This window comes from Tupaia chinensis, unplaced genomic scaffold, assembly GCF_000334495.1.
Source record: "Tupaia chinensis unplaced genomic scaffold, TupChi_1.0 Scaffold144702_1, whole genome shotgun sequence".
NCBI lineage: Eukaryota > Metazoa > Chordata > Mammalia > Scandentia > Tupaiidae > Tupaia > Tupaia belangeri.
The window spans coordinates 581,112-597,053 of NW_006204563.1; the positions used below are offsets into that span (position 1 = coordinate 581,112).

Sequence of the window (15,942 nt, forward strand, 5' to 3'; positions counted from 1 at the left end):
TTTCAATATAATGTATGTTCAAGTCAGTGTGTGCTCCTATCAGAATATGCACTCAACTTCCTGAAAACATAACTGGAAGTTTCTGAAGAAAGCCCAATCTGGTGGCACAGTGTAGTCCAATGCCCGTAGGTGTTAGAGCTTATGTGAAAGACCGGGATTTGGTCCTGTGGTCAACTCATGTTACACACACCTTGTGCACTCACAGTCCTGTGATCCAAGTTGCCTGGGAAATGACTGGAGGAAGGATCACAGCATGAGAACCTGTTGAAGATGTTTGTATTTCTCTCTCTCTCATTAAAGAAAGAAACTTTTTTTAAAAAAAAGCTTCCAAGTAAGCTATGAACAATATTTTTCCAAATAAAGATTCAATTCAATAGTATAATAATCAGCTGGTAAACTTTCTTAAATCGGTCTTGTTATTATAATATACTTTTAACATAATTGGACACATTAAAGAGAGAACATAACTTGGTTTTTTTTTTTTTTAGAATTTAAGAGAAAAATCAAACTATCTTCATCTGTTACTTTAGTGATCCCACAAATTGTCTTACTCTTTCTTGCTCTGTTTCCTTTAGGGAGCCTGTTTCTTCTTTTGGAATAGACTCTGTTCCCTAATCCTCAAATGCTATTTCTTTTCTCTGTTTATTGGTACCACTCATAGTTCAAGCTTTACTTACTTTTGGAAGACCTTTCTATCACTGCTCTGCTTCCCCCAGCCCTTAAAGCCTTATTTTAGCAATGATTGTATTTATTGTAATCTTAACTGTTTCTATATCTTTCTTAGTAGATTCCATCAATGCAGGAAATTCACTATATAACAATTGACCTAGTAAACTCATCATAACTCTAAAATATAGTTCTAGTTAAGAAACATCTGCTAAAAAATGCAAATGTAAATAGCATATAATTATCCCAATGATCAACCCAGTCTGTAAATAAAAATCCTTCACCTGGGTCTCAAAATTTAGTACACAGGAGTTGAATTATTTTGACGTTGTTGTTGTAGAATTCATACAAATATAAATGGGGAGAAATAAGAGGAAGAAAGTAATAGGATACTTGGAGTAGCAGGGAAAATTGCTAAGCAATATGAAAGACTTAGCATTTCAAATAATGAATTATCCTCTTTATTATACGGAAGGAACAAATTATGTCAGAATACCCCTTCCAAATTTTCTTTCTTTTTTAAAAACTAGTTAGTAATCATTATTATTATTTTTAATTTAACCAGAGAGAGAGTGAGAAAGCCAGCTGCCAGGTCCAGGACTCAAATCACAATCTGCCATGTTAGAATCCAGAGCCCCTACCACTATGCCACCTGCTGGTCTCCCCAAATAGTCTTCCTTTTTCATTGATCTCTTCTATTTCCAAAATACTACAGAAGAACAGTAAGACAGGATTCCGTGTCTTGCTTTCCAAACACCAAAAAAGTTCATTGCTTTCCTTTTTCAGAAATCCCACTGTTGTCAATTGAGTAACAATTTTTAAAAAAATTAGAAATTACTTATTAAAGAAGACATTGGAAAGTTGAAGCACTTTAGTTCTCATTTTTCTCTTGAAAAAATATAATTTAGAGACCTGGTCTGGATGTTAATTTGCACTGCTATCAAACTTAATCTAATAAACCCTAGATAGTTCTCTTCCTTTTCTTTTTGCTTTTTATGACTGAGTTAATGTATTTTCCCTCATCTTTCATAGAAAAATCCTTAGGCTTAGGTTAATTAAAGAAAAAAAAAACTTGATCTAAATAAAGTAAATTTGTAGGGATGCTTACCCATCCTCTAAAAACTTTCTAAAGAACAACAACAACAAATTTCTAGATCCTAGGAAAAGATAGATTCCAGATACACAAAAATAGGAAATTGAGAACTAAGCTTTAGTTATAAATATATATCTATTGGTTTACAAGTTTACTCTAGGCAAACACTATCAAAGTTATTATTGGATGGTAGGAGCATGGGGTGGAGTCGCCCTTAGAAGAATGAGAGTGGCTATAAAAAGGAAGTAGAAAAACATATGCTTGCTCAAATCAGCACAATTCCAGAAGACGGGACTGACCAACAGGAGGAGAAAAGCAAGATGAATGATGTGAAGCTTGCTGTCTTGGGTGGGGAAGGAGCAGGCAAATCTGGTGAGTGGGGATGTTTTCTGTGACATTGTGTAGAGTAAACAGAGAGAGAAACACAATGACATGTTAAGTTTTATACACACACACATACGTGTGTGTGTGAATCTATAAAACATTCTCCTAATGGAATAATATACACACTATTTTTTCATTAAGAGTTTTAATTTTATGGAAAAGTAAGTATATATTTGTAGAATATTTAAATGGATGTAGCAAGATAACTATTGGAAATGTTCATTTGTATCTAGTTCTACTGAGGTTTAAAGTTTATATGAATAATGGAGAATCTGTCCATCACCACCTCCTCTACTTTTTTACTCCAATGCACCAGACTCCACATTTACTAGTGTCTTGAAAGGCTTCTGGCTCTGAGACAGACTGGACAAAGAAGTGTGGGGACGTGTGCATGGTGTGTTAGGTACAGCATCACTCTCAGTGAAAGAACTTTGGTATGGCTTAGCTTTGTGTATGCTCCATAACAGAGCAACTAGTGTTCCAAATGAAAGCCTTGTTTTGTTTTGTCTTCTTTTACTTGGCTTCGGTTTAAGATACATTTTGACAGTGGTAAGGGTGCCACCAAGAGAGTCACTTGAGACTCCAAACCTTCATGTTAACACCTGGCCAGATGTAGGGGCTGCAATGACATAAATTGAAACTAGAGGTCCTTCTGTTTCCTGGATTTTTAAGTTCCTATATCTTTAAAGAATTGGCAATGCTTGATACTGTCCTTGTCACTCAGTATGTGGTACCTTGGAGCCAGGTTTAATTTGGCAGAGAAAACAAACATATGTTATCTATATCTTACATTTAATAACTCTATTTCTGTTACAAAGGGTAGGTTGTCTTATGCATTTGCATTCATGAATTAATTGTGTAGTGATTTAAATGTGTAGTAGTACTCCAAGATCACTTTCTTTCTAGTGTTCTAATCATTATGTTTGTATGTGGAAATTCTGCAATTATTTAGATCAGAAAAGTCTTAAGGTCTTCATTAACACTTTGTAGTTTTTGAGCTGAAGATAAAACCTCATGTGCATAGCTAAATTATATGTACCTAAAATAAGACAGAACCTAAATCTAGCTTGTTTTGCAGCCCTTACTGTGAGGTTTCTTACCAAGCGATTCATTGGAGAATATGCTTCTAATTTTGGTAAGTCACTACTTTGAATTCTTTCACTTGAATTTTTTTTTTAAGTGGGATTTTTGCTATAGGGTGTATGCACTCTCCAGAGAGACAGAGAGAGAGAAAGAAAGTAAGAAATCACACCCTATGGGGATGGCTATGCTGCAATCCCTTCTCCATTCTTTTCTCGGGATCTTGGGCATGCACACACGTGTGCCGAGCATGAGTTTAAGTCTCTGGGTCCAGGACTCGAACTGTGGTCCGCTATGTGGGAGTTCAGTGACAGAACCATTACATCATCTGCTGGTTCCTTCGCCAAAAAGTTTTAATGTCATATTAAACTCCAATTAAGATCAGAAAACCATTTTGATGCAATCTGCCATTTTTATACTTATTAAGTAATTTATTCACAAATTTTGGTTTAAAATGCCAATGAATGTACTTGAATTCTAAGTCCACCAAATGTCATGGTAAGTGTGATGAAATAGAAAGTCAGTAGGTTTTAAAATCTAGAACTGGAAAAAGAGTAAAATTAAATTATCTCTCCAAACTATTACAGAATATGTAGGTGTGATTATTCCTTGTAAGCTATGAACATTTTGAAATTAAATTGATATCTGTTAAAAAAAAATAAGACAATAGGGAACCAGCAGTTAGCGTAATGGCTATGTCGCTGGATTCCCACGTAGTCGACCGCGGTTCATGTTCCGGACCCAGTGGCTTAAAACTCACGCCAGGCGTGTGTGCGTGCGTGCCCAAGATCCTGAGAGGAGAATGGAGGAGAAGGGATTGCGGCGTGACCATCCCCCCTGGGGGGTGATTTCTCGCTTTCTGTCTCTATGTCTCTCTCTGTCTGGCGAGCGCACGCGCCCTATACTGAAAACCTCTCAAAAAAAAAAAAAGACAATATTAAAAGCACAGGTAACTAAAATACAACACACTTATTTTTATTGTAAAACCATGTAAACTTACAGGAAATTATGCTTTGATTAAAGATCATCATTATCTAGGGTGTTTATATAAATTTCAGAGAAATTAGGAAACAGATGCAAAGCATTTTGATAGAATCTTAGGATCGTTTCACTAACTCTTCCATAAATTTATGTTATTTGAATCAGAATTAACATGATAGAGAATACTACAGCACAAAAAGTCAGAAATTTTGCCATCATGTTTTTTTCTTTTTTAATTTTATTTTTGAGAGTTTTGGGGATTTTTTGTTTGTTTGTTTTGCTGTAGTGCATGTATGCTTGCCAGAAATACAGAGAAAAGCGGAGAGACAGAAAGCGAGAGATCACTCCCCGGGGGGATGGATACACGACAATCTCTTCTCCTCTTGGGATCTTAGGCACACATGCACATGCGCCTGGTGCGAGTTTAAGCTGTCGAATCCGCGACTCCAACTGTGGTGGACTATCTGGGAGGCCAGCCACATAACCATTATACCATCTGTTGGTCCAGCCACAATGTTGAAAATACTTTTGGTTCAGCAATGTATCAATACAATGGTACTAATATCTTAGCTGATTGAAGGTATAATGATGAAGGAATAAGTGATTTTTTTCCTTTTTTAAAAAAATAAGAGTGATAGAATTACAGGAAATATGAGAATTAGGAGAAAGGGAAATGATTTTTTGTTCAATCTTATTTATTTAGAGTATGAGGAATTTATGATTAGCCTCAATGTTGAAAATACTTTTGGTTCAGCAATGTATCAATACAATGGTACTAATATCTTAGCTGATTGAAGGTATAATGATGAAGGAATAAGTGATTTTTTTCCTTTTTTAAAAAAATAAGAGTGATAGAATTACAGGAAATATGAGAATTAGGAGAAAGGGAAATGATTTTTTGTTCAATCTTATTTATTTAGAGTATGAGGAATTTATGATTTCAAGGGCATTTCCCCATGAAAAACAGATGAAAAATAAATCTCTAGCATTCATTCATGATGTAGTATTACTATTTTAGAAATAACTTTGAAGTATTATTCTGTGTTGTTCCTTACATGTATGCAGTATAGTACTTCAGTCCATGTGATGCTGTGAACACTTTACAGCAAGTACTGGAAGACTGAAAGAAGAAATATATGGAGTCAACAGGTGACGCGGTGGTTAAGGTGCTGGACTTCCATGTGGCCAACCACAGTTTGAGTTTTGCACCTGGTGCTTTGAAAGTCACACCACGCCTGTGTGCTCAAAATCTTCAAAGTGGAGCATAAGGGATTGTGGTGTGGCCATGATCCCTGGGAGGTGATTTCTCATTTTCACTCTCTCTTTCACTTTCAGGTGAGCACAGATGCCCTATTGGAAAAATCATTTAAAAAAAAGAAAGAAATATTTAAAAAGAGAAATTTCTTTCTTTCTTTTTTTTTTTTTTGAGAGGTTTTTGCTATAGGGTACATGCGTTCACCCGACAGACAGAGAGAGAGACAGAGAGACAGAAAGCGAGAAATCCTCCCCAGGGAGGATGGCCATGCTGCAAACCCTTCTCCTCCATTCTCCTCTTGGGATCTTGGGCACACACGCATATGCGCCCGGCGTGAGTTTAAGCCACTGGGTCCGGGACTTGAACCTCGGTCGACCACGTGGGAGTCCAGCAACATAGCCATTACACTAACTGCTAGTCCCAAAAAGAGAAATTTCTATTGTTTCATTTCTGAGGGCAACAACTTTAGTGAAAAAGGTTAATGAAACACATAAGTTAGGACTCAGGCGTGAGAACATGTTCCAGAACTAACCAAACATAAGTAAAACGGTGAAGTAGTAAAACTCAATGTTCTTTGAGGCTGACCCACATGAGGAGATTCCAGGTTTGCATCTGGAGACCTTTCTGAATATGCTGGGCATACATGTACCCATGATCTGGGCTGACCGAGCCTGAGGGTGAATTATGGAGTCAGGACCTTTTATGAGGACCCATCTCTCTCTTTACTGTCTCACTCATAGAAAAGAAAAAAAAAAAAACAATTGGAGGAACAGCTTATAGAAATAAATTACTTAATTTCATTCAAGGCATGAATTCAATTCATTTGACAAATATTTACTGAGCAGCTACTATGTCCCATATACTTCTCTAGGTGGAGACGCTATGGCAGTGAACAAAAAAGAAACTATCCAATCCTTCATGGTGTTTACAATCTGAAAGGATGTTTCAGTCAATTTAGAAAAAAATAATTAAATATAAGGGGCATCCTATAATGATAGCTGCTATGAAGAAAAATAAGAGGTAGCAGGGGAGTGTCACTAATATGGTATGTGGCCATTTAAAATAGAATAGTCAGGGTAGACCTTGCTGAGAAGGTGAAATTTGAACAGAGACATGGTAAAAACCAAGTCAGAAGATTATCTGAAGGATTACATTATAGGAAAAAGAAGAAAAAGATGAAGTTCTGAGGAAAAGACTAAACATTTGAAAAATAATATGGAGGGTAATATGAGAGGAGGGAAGAGAAATAAAAACTAGACACATCTAATGAGGTCACAGAAATAATGGGGTGCTTTAAAATTAGGGTCCTTCTTGCGCACTTTCAAGGCTTTAGTTTAGTCCAAGAGAGGTATTAGAGAGATTTGATCAGACAAGAGGCATAATCTGGCTATCAGGTTCACTTTGCTTCTGCATTGCATTTTACTCTAGGGGGTTAAGAGAGGAATGAGAGGACCAGCAGTTAGCAATAATGGCTATGTTGCTGGACTCCACTGTAGACAGCTGTTTGAGTCCCGGACCTGGTGGCTTAAAACTCACGCTGGGCACGTGTGCATGAGTGCCCAAGATCCTAAGAGGAGAATGGAGGAGAAGGGATTGCGGCGTGACTATCCCCCCTGGGGGGTGATTTCTCGCTTTCTGTCTCTATGTCTCTGTCTGTCTGTCTGGCGAGTGCACAAGCCCTATAGCAAAAACCTCTCCGCCCCCGACCCCACCCCCCCAAAAAAAGAGAGAGAGAGGAATGAAAGTAGAGAGATGAATTAGGAGGTTTGTAATAATCTATGAAAGAAATAACAGTGGCTTGGACTAGAGTGTTAGCAAAAGAGCTGGTAAGATGCAGGCTAATTAAAAATACATTTGGAAAATAAATTTAAAAGTTTTAATAAAGTAAATATGGAATGTAAGAGAAAGACAATTCAAGGACAAGGACAATCTTAAGACTTATGTATTTTTTTACAGTTCACTTTTCTTTTTTCTAGGAGTAAGAAAGAGAGAGACAGACAAAGAGAAAGAGATAGGAATCCCTGCCAGGTGCTCACGCCATGATCTGCCCTCAGTTTTAAGGATCTCCAGATCAGGACCACACGCGTGTCTGGCATGTTCAGGATCTCCAGATAGGATTGCGGACATTCCCACGAGGGTCAGCCTTACATAGAGTTGCATTACTAGTTGCATTACAATGTGGCACTGTCAAGCCCCTATCTTAACGGTTTTAACTAAAAACATTACAGTTATAATTATGCCATTTGAAAATGAAAAATTGTGTAATACACAGTCCTGGAAGGGAGATCAAGGATTCAGTTTAAGGTACATTAAAGTTGAGATGTCTATCAAGGACCTAAATAGAGATGTCCAATAGCAAGTAGTTGTCTCTTGAGTTCAGGGAAGAGGCTTTAGTTATAAATACGTTAGGTTCATCAGAAGTAAGTACTATCTATATAAAGTTGTTTTTTTTTTTTTTTTTGAAGAGGTTTTTCCTATAGGGCACTCACCAGAAAGACAGAGAGAGACAGAGAGACAGAAAGCGAGAAATAACCCCCTAGGGGGGATGGCCATGCCACAATCCCTTTTCCTCCATTCTCTTCTCAGGATCTTGAGCATGTACACACACGCACCCCGTGTGAGTTTAAGCCACTGGGTCTGGGATTTGAATCGCGGTCAACTACATGGGAGTCCAGTGACATAGCCATTACGCGATCTGCTGGTCCCAGTACTATATAAAGTCTTAAGATTGGACTAGATCAGCAAAGGCTTGTAGGTAGAACAGAGATCTATGAATGGGATCAATCTGTAGTATGGAAAGAATAAAAAGATGAAAATAGTGCTCACTTCAGAAGCCCACACATTAAAACTGAAATCTTCAAGATATTAGCATGGTCCTTGCACAAGGATGACATGCAAATTTGTGAAGTATTCCTCATTTTTCTTTAAAGTTTCCAACATAAAGAAATAATGGATGTTTGAAATGATAGATATGCTAATTACTTTGATCATAACACATTGTATGTTTGTACTGAAAAGAGTCACACCATATCAAATAGATATGCACAATTATTTTGTGTCAAGAATTATAATAAAATAATTCAAACATATTAAGAAATTTGAACATGAGGGCAAGCAGGTGGCATGGTGGTTAAGACACTGGACTCCCAAATGACTGGCCATGGTTCAAGTCCCAGACTCATTGACTTGAAACTCACACTGAGAGCATGTGCTTGTGTGCTCAAACTCTTAAGAGGAGAATGGAAGAGAAGGGATTATGACATGTTGTGGTGTGGCCATGTCTCCTGGGCGGTGATTTCTCACGTTGTCTCTCTCTATCTTTCTCTAGTGAGCACAGGTACCCTATGGTAAAACGTAAATAAAATAAAAATAAAAAAAATAAAATAAAAAGAAAGAAATTTGAACATCACACAAATACCAAACAAATGTGGAATAATGGGGGAAAAAAAAAAAAACCAGGAGAACATATTGCCTTGAGGACTACATGGAGAAAATATTTTTGTGAGGCAAGATTGACCAATTACATTACTGCTATTGACAGGGCACATAAGATCAAGATACAGAACTGACTCTAAGTTTAAAGGTATTCCAGGTAAAATAAAATTCAGTGTGTCTTTCAGATGTTAGGAATGATATAGTAAAGAGGAAAAATTCATGATGTAGAAGAGAAAGATAGAATTATTGAAGCCTTATCATTTAGTAGGTGAATAGAAATCATGACTACTTGAGAATGAATGAATTGGCCTTCTAAAGAATACAGACATTCACGCATTGTAATAGAATGGAAGATAAACATATGAGCTCACAGGCATATAGGTGAATCAATTTAGTTGTGAGGCTCATTTATAAGAAATATATTTGAGTACATATAACAAATACATAATTTTGATCACTAGTAATACAAGCTACAAAACTAGTCCATTGAAATATGACTGGTTAAATTTCTCAGACCTTGATCCAGATATGAGTCCATTTTTTTTATTCTGGAGTTTTTCCATACTGACAAGAAATATATGTATTTTGCAGAATCTGTTTATAATAAACACTTGAGTTTGGAAGGAAGGCAATTGAATCTAGAAATATATGATCCTTGTTCCCAGGTAAGTATAAAACAAAATACTTTTATTTTTATTATTATTATTTTTTAAACTGCTGGTTTCAAGAAGATTGAATGAGGGTAAGTGAAACATTGGCAATGTTAAAATTAACCTCAATTTTAATTATTAAAATTTTCAGAGATTATTCTTAGTATCATAAATTACATAATCTGGATTTTCTGTAATTTTATGCCAGAAGTTATCATACCACAAATGTCTTTAAGATAGCAACATTAGGCTGTATTGGTAACATATTTCTATCAGGTCACAGTGTCACTGTCAGAATTAATAATTTAATGGCTTATTAACATACTTTAAACTTTCACTCAGTTGCATTTGTAACTAACCAGTTGTCAACAGAGCAGATGTAAGACAGATTTTTAATTAAAAAAATAGTTAAAATAGGCTTATATACATAAGAGAATGAATAGCCAGTGGTTCAAGATTTCTTCCCACTATGTTTTTCAAAATTCCAACAACTGGATAGGAAAAATTATTTTAGGTGAAATATACCTTATATATTTTTTAACTATGTCTTGTCAATAATTTTATATTTGAAGGACTTTATCTAGTATGGACAATAAATAAATATTTTACTTACTAACATACAAAGAAAATAATATCTCTTTCCAAAGAAAGTATTTGGATACTAATTCAAAAGACAATTAGTACGGCTTATCACATTTTCAGAATAAATGATGATAGCATTTTCTTATAGAATAGTTATAAAATGAAATAGATATAACTTTATTATAGCTTTTCTTTATACTTTAAATTATTTTTACTTAAGGTAAGAATGTAATAAAGCAAAAATTTAAAAAAAGAGAGAAACAAAGAAACTACATTTTAAAAATGACCAACATTTGGCTTAGTGAAGTTGTAGGTGAAATATGAATTAATCAATAAGGATTTGGATTTAAGGTATAAAATACAGGTGCCAGCAATTGATAAGGCAAGAAATTAACCCAAATCTCCACAAATAGGTGATTAGATTGAAAGAATGTGGCACATATACACCATGGAATAATACTTAGCTATAAAAAATGAGACCCTGACATTTATACAAAGTGGATTAATATATATTTATTGCTAAGTGAAGTAAATCAGACTATGAAAGAGATGCATTGTATGTCCCCACTAAATATATAACAAATTTCAGTGCTCTATGACAGAAACTGAAAGATCAGAAGGTGTAGCAGCAGGGAAGACTGTAGATACTAGAGACAGTATAGGAGGAGATGGATAATGGGAATGGGAGGGAGGGAATCAGGAGAAAACCATTTAATAGAAAGAGAAAAGTTATCTGTTGATGATAATGTATTTGGTAATATTTATGACTTGACTGATATGTTCTGTATTCATGCTGAGAAAAATCATTTTGCATGCTGTAAAGATGCAGAGTGATTACATGTAAAATAAAAATGCAAAATTAATAAATGTAAGAATTAAATAGAAAAAATATATATATAAATGTCAGAACCCAACACTTTCAATGCACTTGGTTTATTTTCAGCCACAGAAAGCAAAATTCTCCCTTACAAGTGAGCTTCACTGGGCAGATGGGTTTGTTATTGTCTATGACATCAGTGACAGGTCTTCATTTGCTTTTGCAAAAGCACTGATCTACAGAATTCGGGAACCACAAAGTAGTCATTGTAAAAGGTAAAATATTTTTCATTCTCCTTGCTTTTCTTTTTAGTAAATCATCATATAGCTGTAAGCATCATTAGGAAGAATTTAATACAGCCTTCCAATTACAAAATTTAACAGCCCTGAACAATTCACCTTCCCATTCCACAGGAGTTACACATGTAGTAAAAGGAAAAAGACGAGAATGCTTTATATCCCGGCTGACATAAACAGTTACTTGCCCTGAGTAAATGGCTATTTTACAAGACAGCTTCTATTGTTAACATGACACTCACTTGCAAAATAATGTTCCTCTGTATACAAGATAGTTCACTTTCCAACCTTTCCTTTTCATTCTCACAAAAATGTTAAAGATACTAAATAAATCCAGATTTATTATATTTGGCATCCTGTGAAATCCAATTCCTAGTTGTTGGGTTGTTCAATCTATCAAAGCAAAATAAGCTGAACAATCAAATATTTTACAAATTCTAGGTATAAGACTACATTTTCCTCCATTTCATCTCCTAAAATCAAGAACTGATCAACAATTTCCCATTATTAATTGTCTTGAAGCAATCCAATGTAAAAAGAAATAACTGTTTCTTAAACATTATTGCATTCCCAGCTAAAAGTTTCAGCATCTGAATTTCTAATTTTAGATTTTCTTGCTTTTTGATTCCTTTAGCTTTTGTCATTTAAAGTATTTATTTTTGTCCAACATGCTGTTATAAAGAATTCTTTGTTCTCTTAATCAGTTTTGCTGAAGTCTAAAATTACAATCTAACTGATAAATAAAAGACACAGTATTATTACTGACCATTTATATATGTGCTTTTTATGCCTACTTAATTAAATTAATTTATTTATTTAAATTGCTTTATTTATTTATTTAATTTGACCAGAGAGGGATAGAGAGAGAGAGAGAAGAAAGTGAGAAAGCAAGCTTCAAGATCTGGGAATCAAACAGTGGTCGGTCATGTGGGAGTTCAGCACCCATAACCACCATATCACCTGCTGGTTCCTTTATACCTATTTTAAATCCCCACAATCAAGAAAACACAAGATAATAATTGATAAAAAAGTATTTCCCTGGAGTTAGTTGGTGTGCATTCACGTTTACTTTTATATATCTTTGGTAAGTCACTAATCTTTAGAGCTCATTTTTTTCTCATTCTAAAACATATGGCAGTATGTTAGGAGGAAGGACGTGGTTTTACTAAGATATATCATAGTTCTGATGTTCTATAATCATACCTTTCTTTAGAATTCCATTGTTCCAAGCATTAAATACCCTATTTAAGCATGATAAAAGAAAAGAAATACAATTCTGGTACTCCTCCAAATCTAAATAACCACTCAAGAACACTTAAAAACATAATGAAGGAACAACAGATGGTGTAATGGTTACAGCGCTGGACTTCCACATAGTCAACTGTGGTTCTAGTCCCGGTACCAGTGGTTTGAAACTCATGCTTGGTGTGTGTGCCCAAGATCCTGACAGGAGAACGGAGGAGGAGGGATTGCTGTCTAGCCATCTCTCCTAGGGGGTGATTTCTTGCTTTCTGTCTCTAGTGAGGGCACGTGCCCTACAGCAAAACTCTCTCTCTCAAAAAAAAAAAAAATACTGAATGTGTAAAAAACTACATTTTATTTTTCAAGACAATCTTCCTAATTTATTGACTAAACAATTTTTAGAATACTTCTAGTTCCTAATCTATAGAAAAGCAAATACAACACTATGAAGCCAAATTGCACCTTATATTTATGGCTTACCTTTCAAAATGCCCTCTGTAACATTCATTCCTCATTTATTCTTTACAATAATTTTATGAACTAGACTGAAAATGATATTAATATCCCAAAAGTCACCAATTACAGTGTTCACCGTTTACTCCCACTGGCATGAAGAAGCTAAGTGAATGAAATCAATGTTTAGTAGAATCTGGGGACAATACGATTTAAAGACTATCTGTGTTTACCTGTATCTTTTCTATCATAAATAACTTGGCAGAGTTCCATATGATTAAAAGCTGGTGGTTGTACTATAGTCTTCAAATCGAATTCAATTTTCATATTGTTTTAATATAATCAAGGAAAATATATTGATATTTGCAGAAGATAGTTTATTTAAAAAAAAACAAATATTCTCATTAAACAGAAACCTTGTATGAGGTTATAAGACTGCGAAATTTTTTCTAGAGTATGTAATAATGGATACTAACAAAGCCAAAAACAGCAATATTGAATAATATTTTTCTTTAGGAAAATAATATCTAAGTTGATTACTACCATTATGGTAACTATAAGAGACGTTTATCAGTCTTTCCCTTGCAGTTGACAAAGAGCATGGCAAACATAAATTAGTAAGTATCTTCCATTGCTTCGAACTGTAATAGATATTTTTATATATACTGCATCATTTAGTCTTTATAAGAAATCTTTGTGAAGAGGACTATTTTACTATTTTTTTCATAAAAGAAAAATGAAAGTGAGAAAGTTACTCATTATACCTGGTTAGTAAACAGAGCCAGAACTCAGGAATAGGTTTCTGTTACTTCAGATCCTATGTTTTAAAATGCTTCTGGCTTCTGTGTCCTTTAGCACGTTCTAAGTAAAATTATTTTTGCCAGTAATTGAGGACATGTATGTCTTATATATATGTTCATGTCAGGATATACACATGACCATAAATAAACACATAAAACCTTTCTCTCTCTCTCTCTCTTTCTCTCTCTCCCTCTCTCTCTCCCTGTGTCTCTCTGTCTCTCTCTCTATACACACACACATTTATAAAACTATGGATATAAAATTGCCTGTCTAAAAAAATAAAGGTTGTTAAAACAATCTTGCCAAAAAAATCATGTACCTGTGTTTCAGAGCTATGGAATCAGCAGTGTCTTTGGTTGGCAACAAGCAAGATCTCTGTCATGTGCGAGAGGTTGGCTGGGAAGAAGGCCACAAGCTGGCCATGGAGTACCGGTGCCAGTTCTGTGAACTGTCGGCAGCAGAGCAGTCTCTGGAGGTAGAAATGATGTTTATCAGAATTATCAAGGACATCTTGACAAACTTCAAACTCAAAGAAAAGAGAAGACCCAGTGGATCTAAATCAATGGCCAAACTGATCAATAATGTATTTGGAAAGAGAAGGAAGTCTGTTTAGTAGACATGTGACCCTAAGGGATTTATGTATCAGAGAGTTTCAAACATTCACACTGATAATTAAATTTACCCTTTATATGCAATTTAAAAACAATTCATTGGAGGTATGAAATGATTGAACATGAATCACAGCTGCATTTTCAGATATACAGTTTGCCTTTTTTGACTATTTCCTGTTCACTGTTCCACATATAACCTTTCATTTATTGCACAAAATAACACTCACTATATTCTACTGCTATCCAGTTTATCTAGCCAAATAAACTCTGTTTCTGTAATTTTACTAAACTACCATTCCATATTCTAAAGTTTATCTTTGTTTTATATAGTAAATTTGAATAAAACATGTTTAGACAGCACATTATAGGGCTAAATGTATCCATTTATGGAAGTTCTTGATCTACTTGGTAGAAATACATGAACATATTTTTAAATTTAATTTAATTTTTTTTCAGAGGTTTTTGTCTTAGGGCTTATGTGCTCACCAGAGAGAGAGAAAGACAGATGCAGTTAGAAGGGAAGTGAGAAATCACCCACCCAGGGGGTATGGCCTGATGGGGGGGGGGCCTTCTCCTCTATTTTCCTTCTGGGATCTTGTACAAGCACACACATGCTCCTGGCGTGATTTTCCAGCCCCAGGTCCAGGATTCAAACCATGGTCAGCCATGGGGAGGTCCAGCTACATATCCACTATGCCATCTGTTAGTCCCACATAAACTTATTTTTTTTAAAGTTTTTATAGTAATCCAGGGAGTTATGTGATACTAGGCATATTTAATGTACAATATAACTTAGGCTTTGTTATGATTTAGATAATGGTTTATCCCCTAACATTTCATGTTTTAGATTTAGTCCTCAGTAAAATGGTGTAGGGAGGTGGTGAGATCTTTAAGAAAAAGGATAAAAAGTACTTGAAGAATGTATAATCTTTAAGAACAGAATCCTAGCAGGCAGTGTTTGGATCACGGAGGCATCATCTTTATGAATGGACTAATGTTAACTCACTAGCTGCACTGTGTTCTAGCTCTCATGAGAAGGGGCTAGTCCTCATGAAAAAAAGGAAGATGGTGGACCAGCAGGTGGTATGTGGTTGAAGTGCTAGACTCCCACATGACTGACCATGGTTTGAGCCCCAGACCCAGAAGTTCACGTCAAGTCTGTGTGCATGCTTGCCCAAAATCCCAAGAGGAGAATGGAGGAAAAGAAATTGTGACATGGACATCCTCCTTAGGGGTGATTTCTCACCTTCCCTCCCTCTGTTTCTCTCCAGTGAATGCACACATCCTACAGATAAAAACAGAAAAGAACATGGCTGTCCCCAGGTTTCTTTCTTTCTATACGCCCACTATCCACTCTGCTGCTGTTGGACATGTTGTGACATAAATTCAGAGGCCAGATGCCTGCTGAGTCCCTTTGGAATTTATTGCCATCAGAATCATAAGCTAAATAAACTCCTATTCTTTACAAATCACTCAAGTCTCAGTTATTTGTTAACAATATATATGAAATTAAATTCTTTGCCCATACATTTGTATCTTTCAGTTTGTCTGATGATGAACAAGTCTTCCTTTTCTTGTCACATGCTGTTAATGAGG

At 35.3% G+C, this 15,942-nt stretch overlaps 1 protein-coding gene and 1 non-coding gene across 2 annotated transcripts; both read left to right on the forward strand.

Annotated features, from left to right (window-relative positions):
- The first annotated feature begins 2,033 nt into the window (after positions 1–2,033).
- On the forward strand, positions 2,034–14,817 carry RERGL (RERG like). The gene is made up of 5 exons (XM_006167318.2): positions 2,034–2,131; positions 3,222–3,278; positions 9,486–9,559; positions 11,070–11,218; positions 14,066–14,817. The coding sequence occupies exons 1-5, from the start codon at positions 2,080–2,082 to the stop codon at positions 14,346–14,348; spliced, it is 615 nt and encodes a 204-aa protein (XP_006167380.1). The 5' UTR covers positions 2,034–2,079; the 3' UTR covers positions 14,349–14,817.
- Positions 8,278–8,381, forward strand: LOC114005876 (U6 spliceosomal RNA). Its single transcript, XR_003547675.1, has one exon. It is a non-coding gene; the product is annotated as a U6 spliceosomal RNA (small nuclear RNA).
- Positions 14,818–15,942: the final 1,125 nt, after the last annotated feature.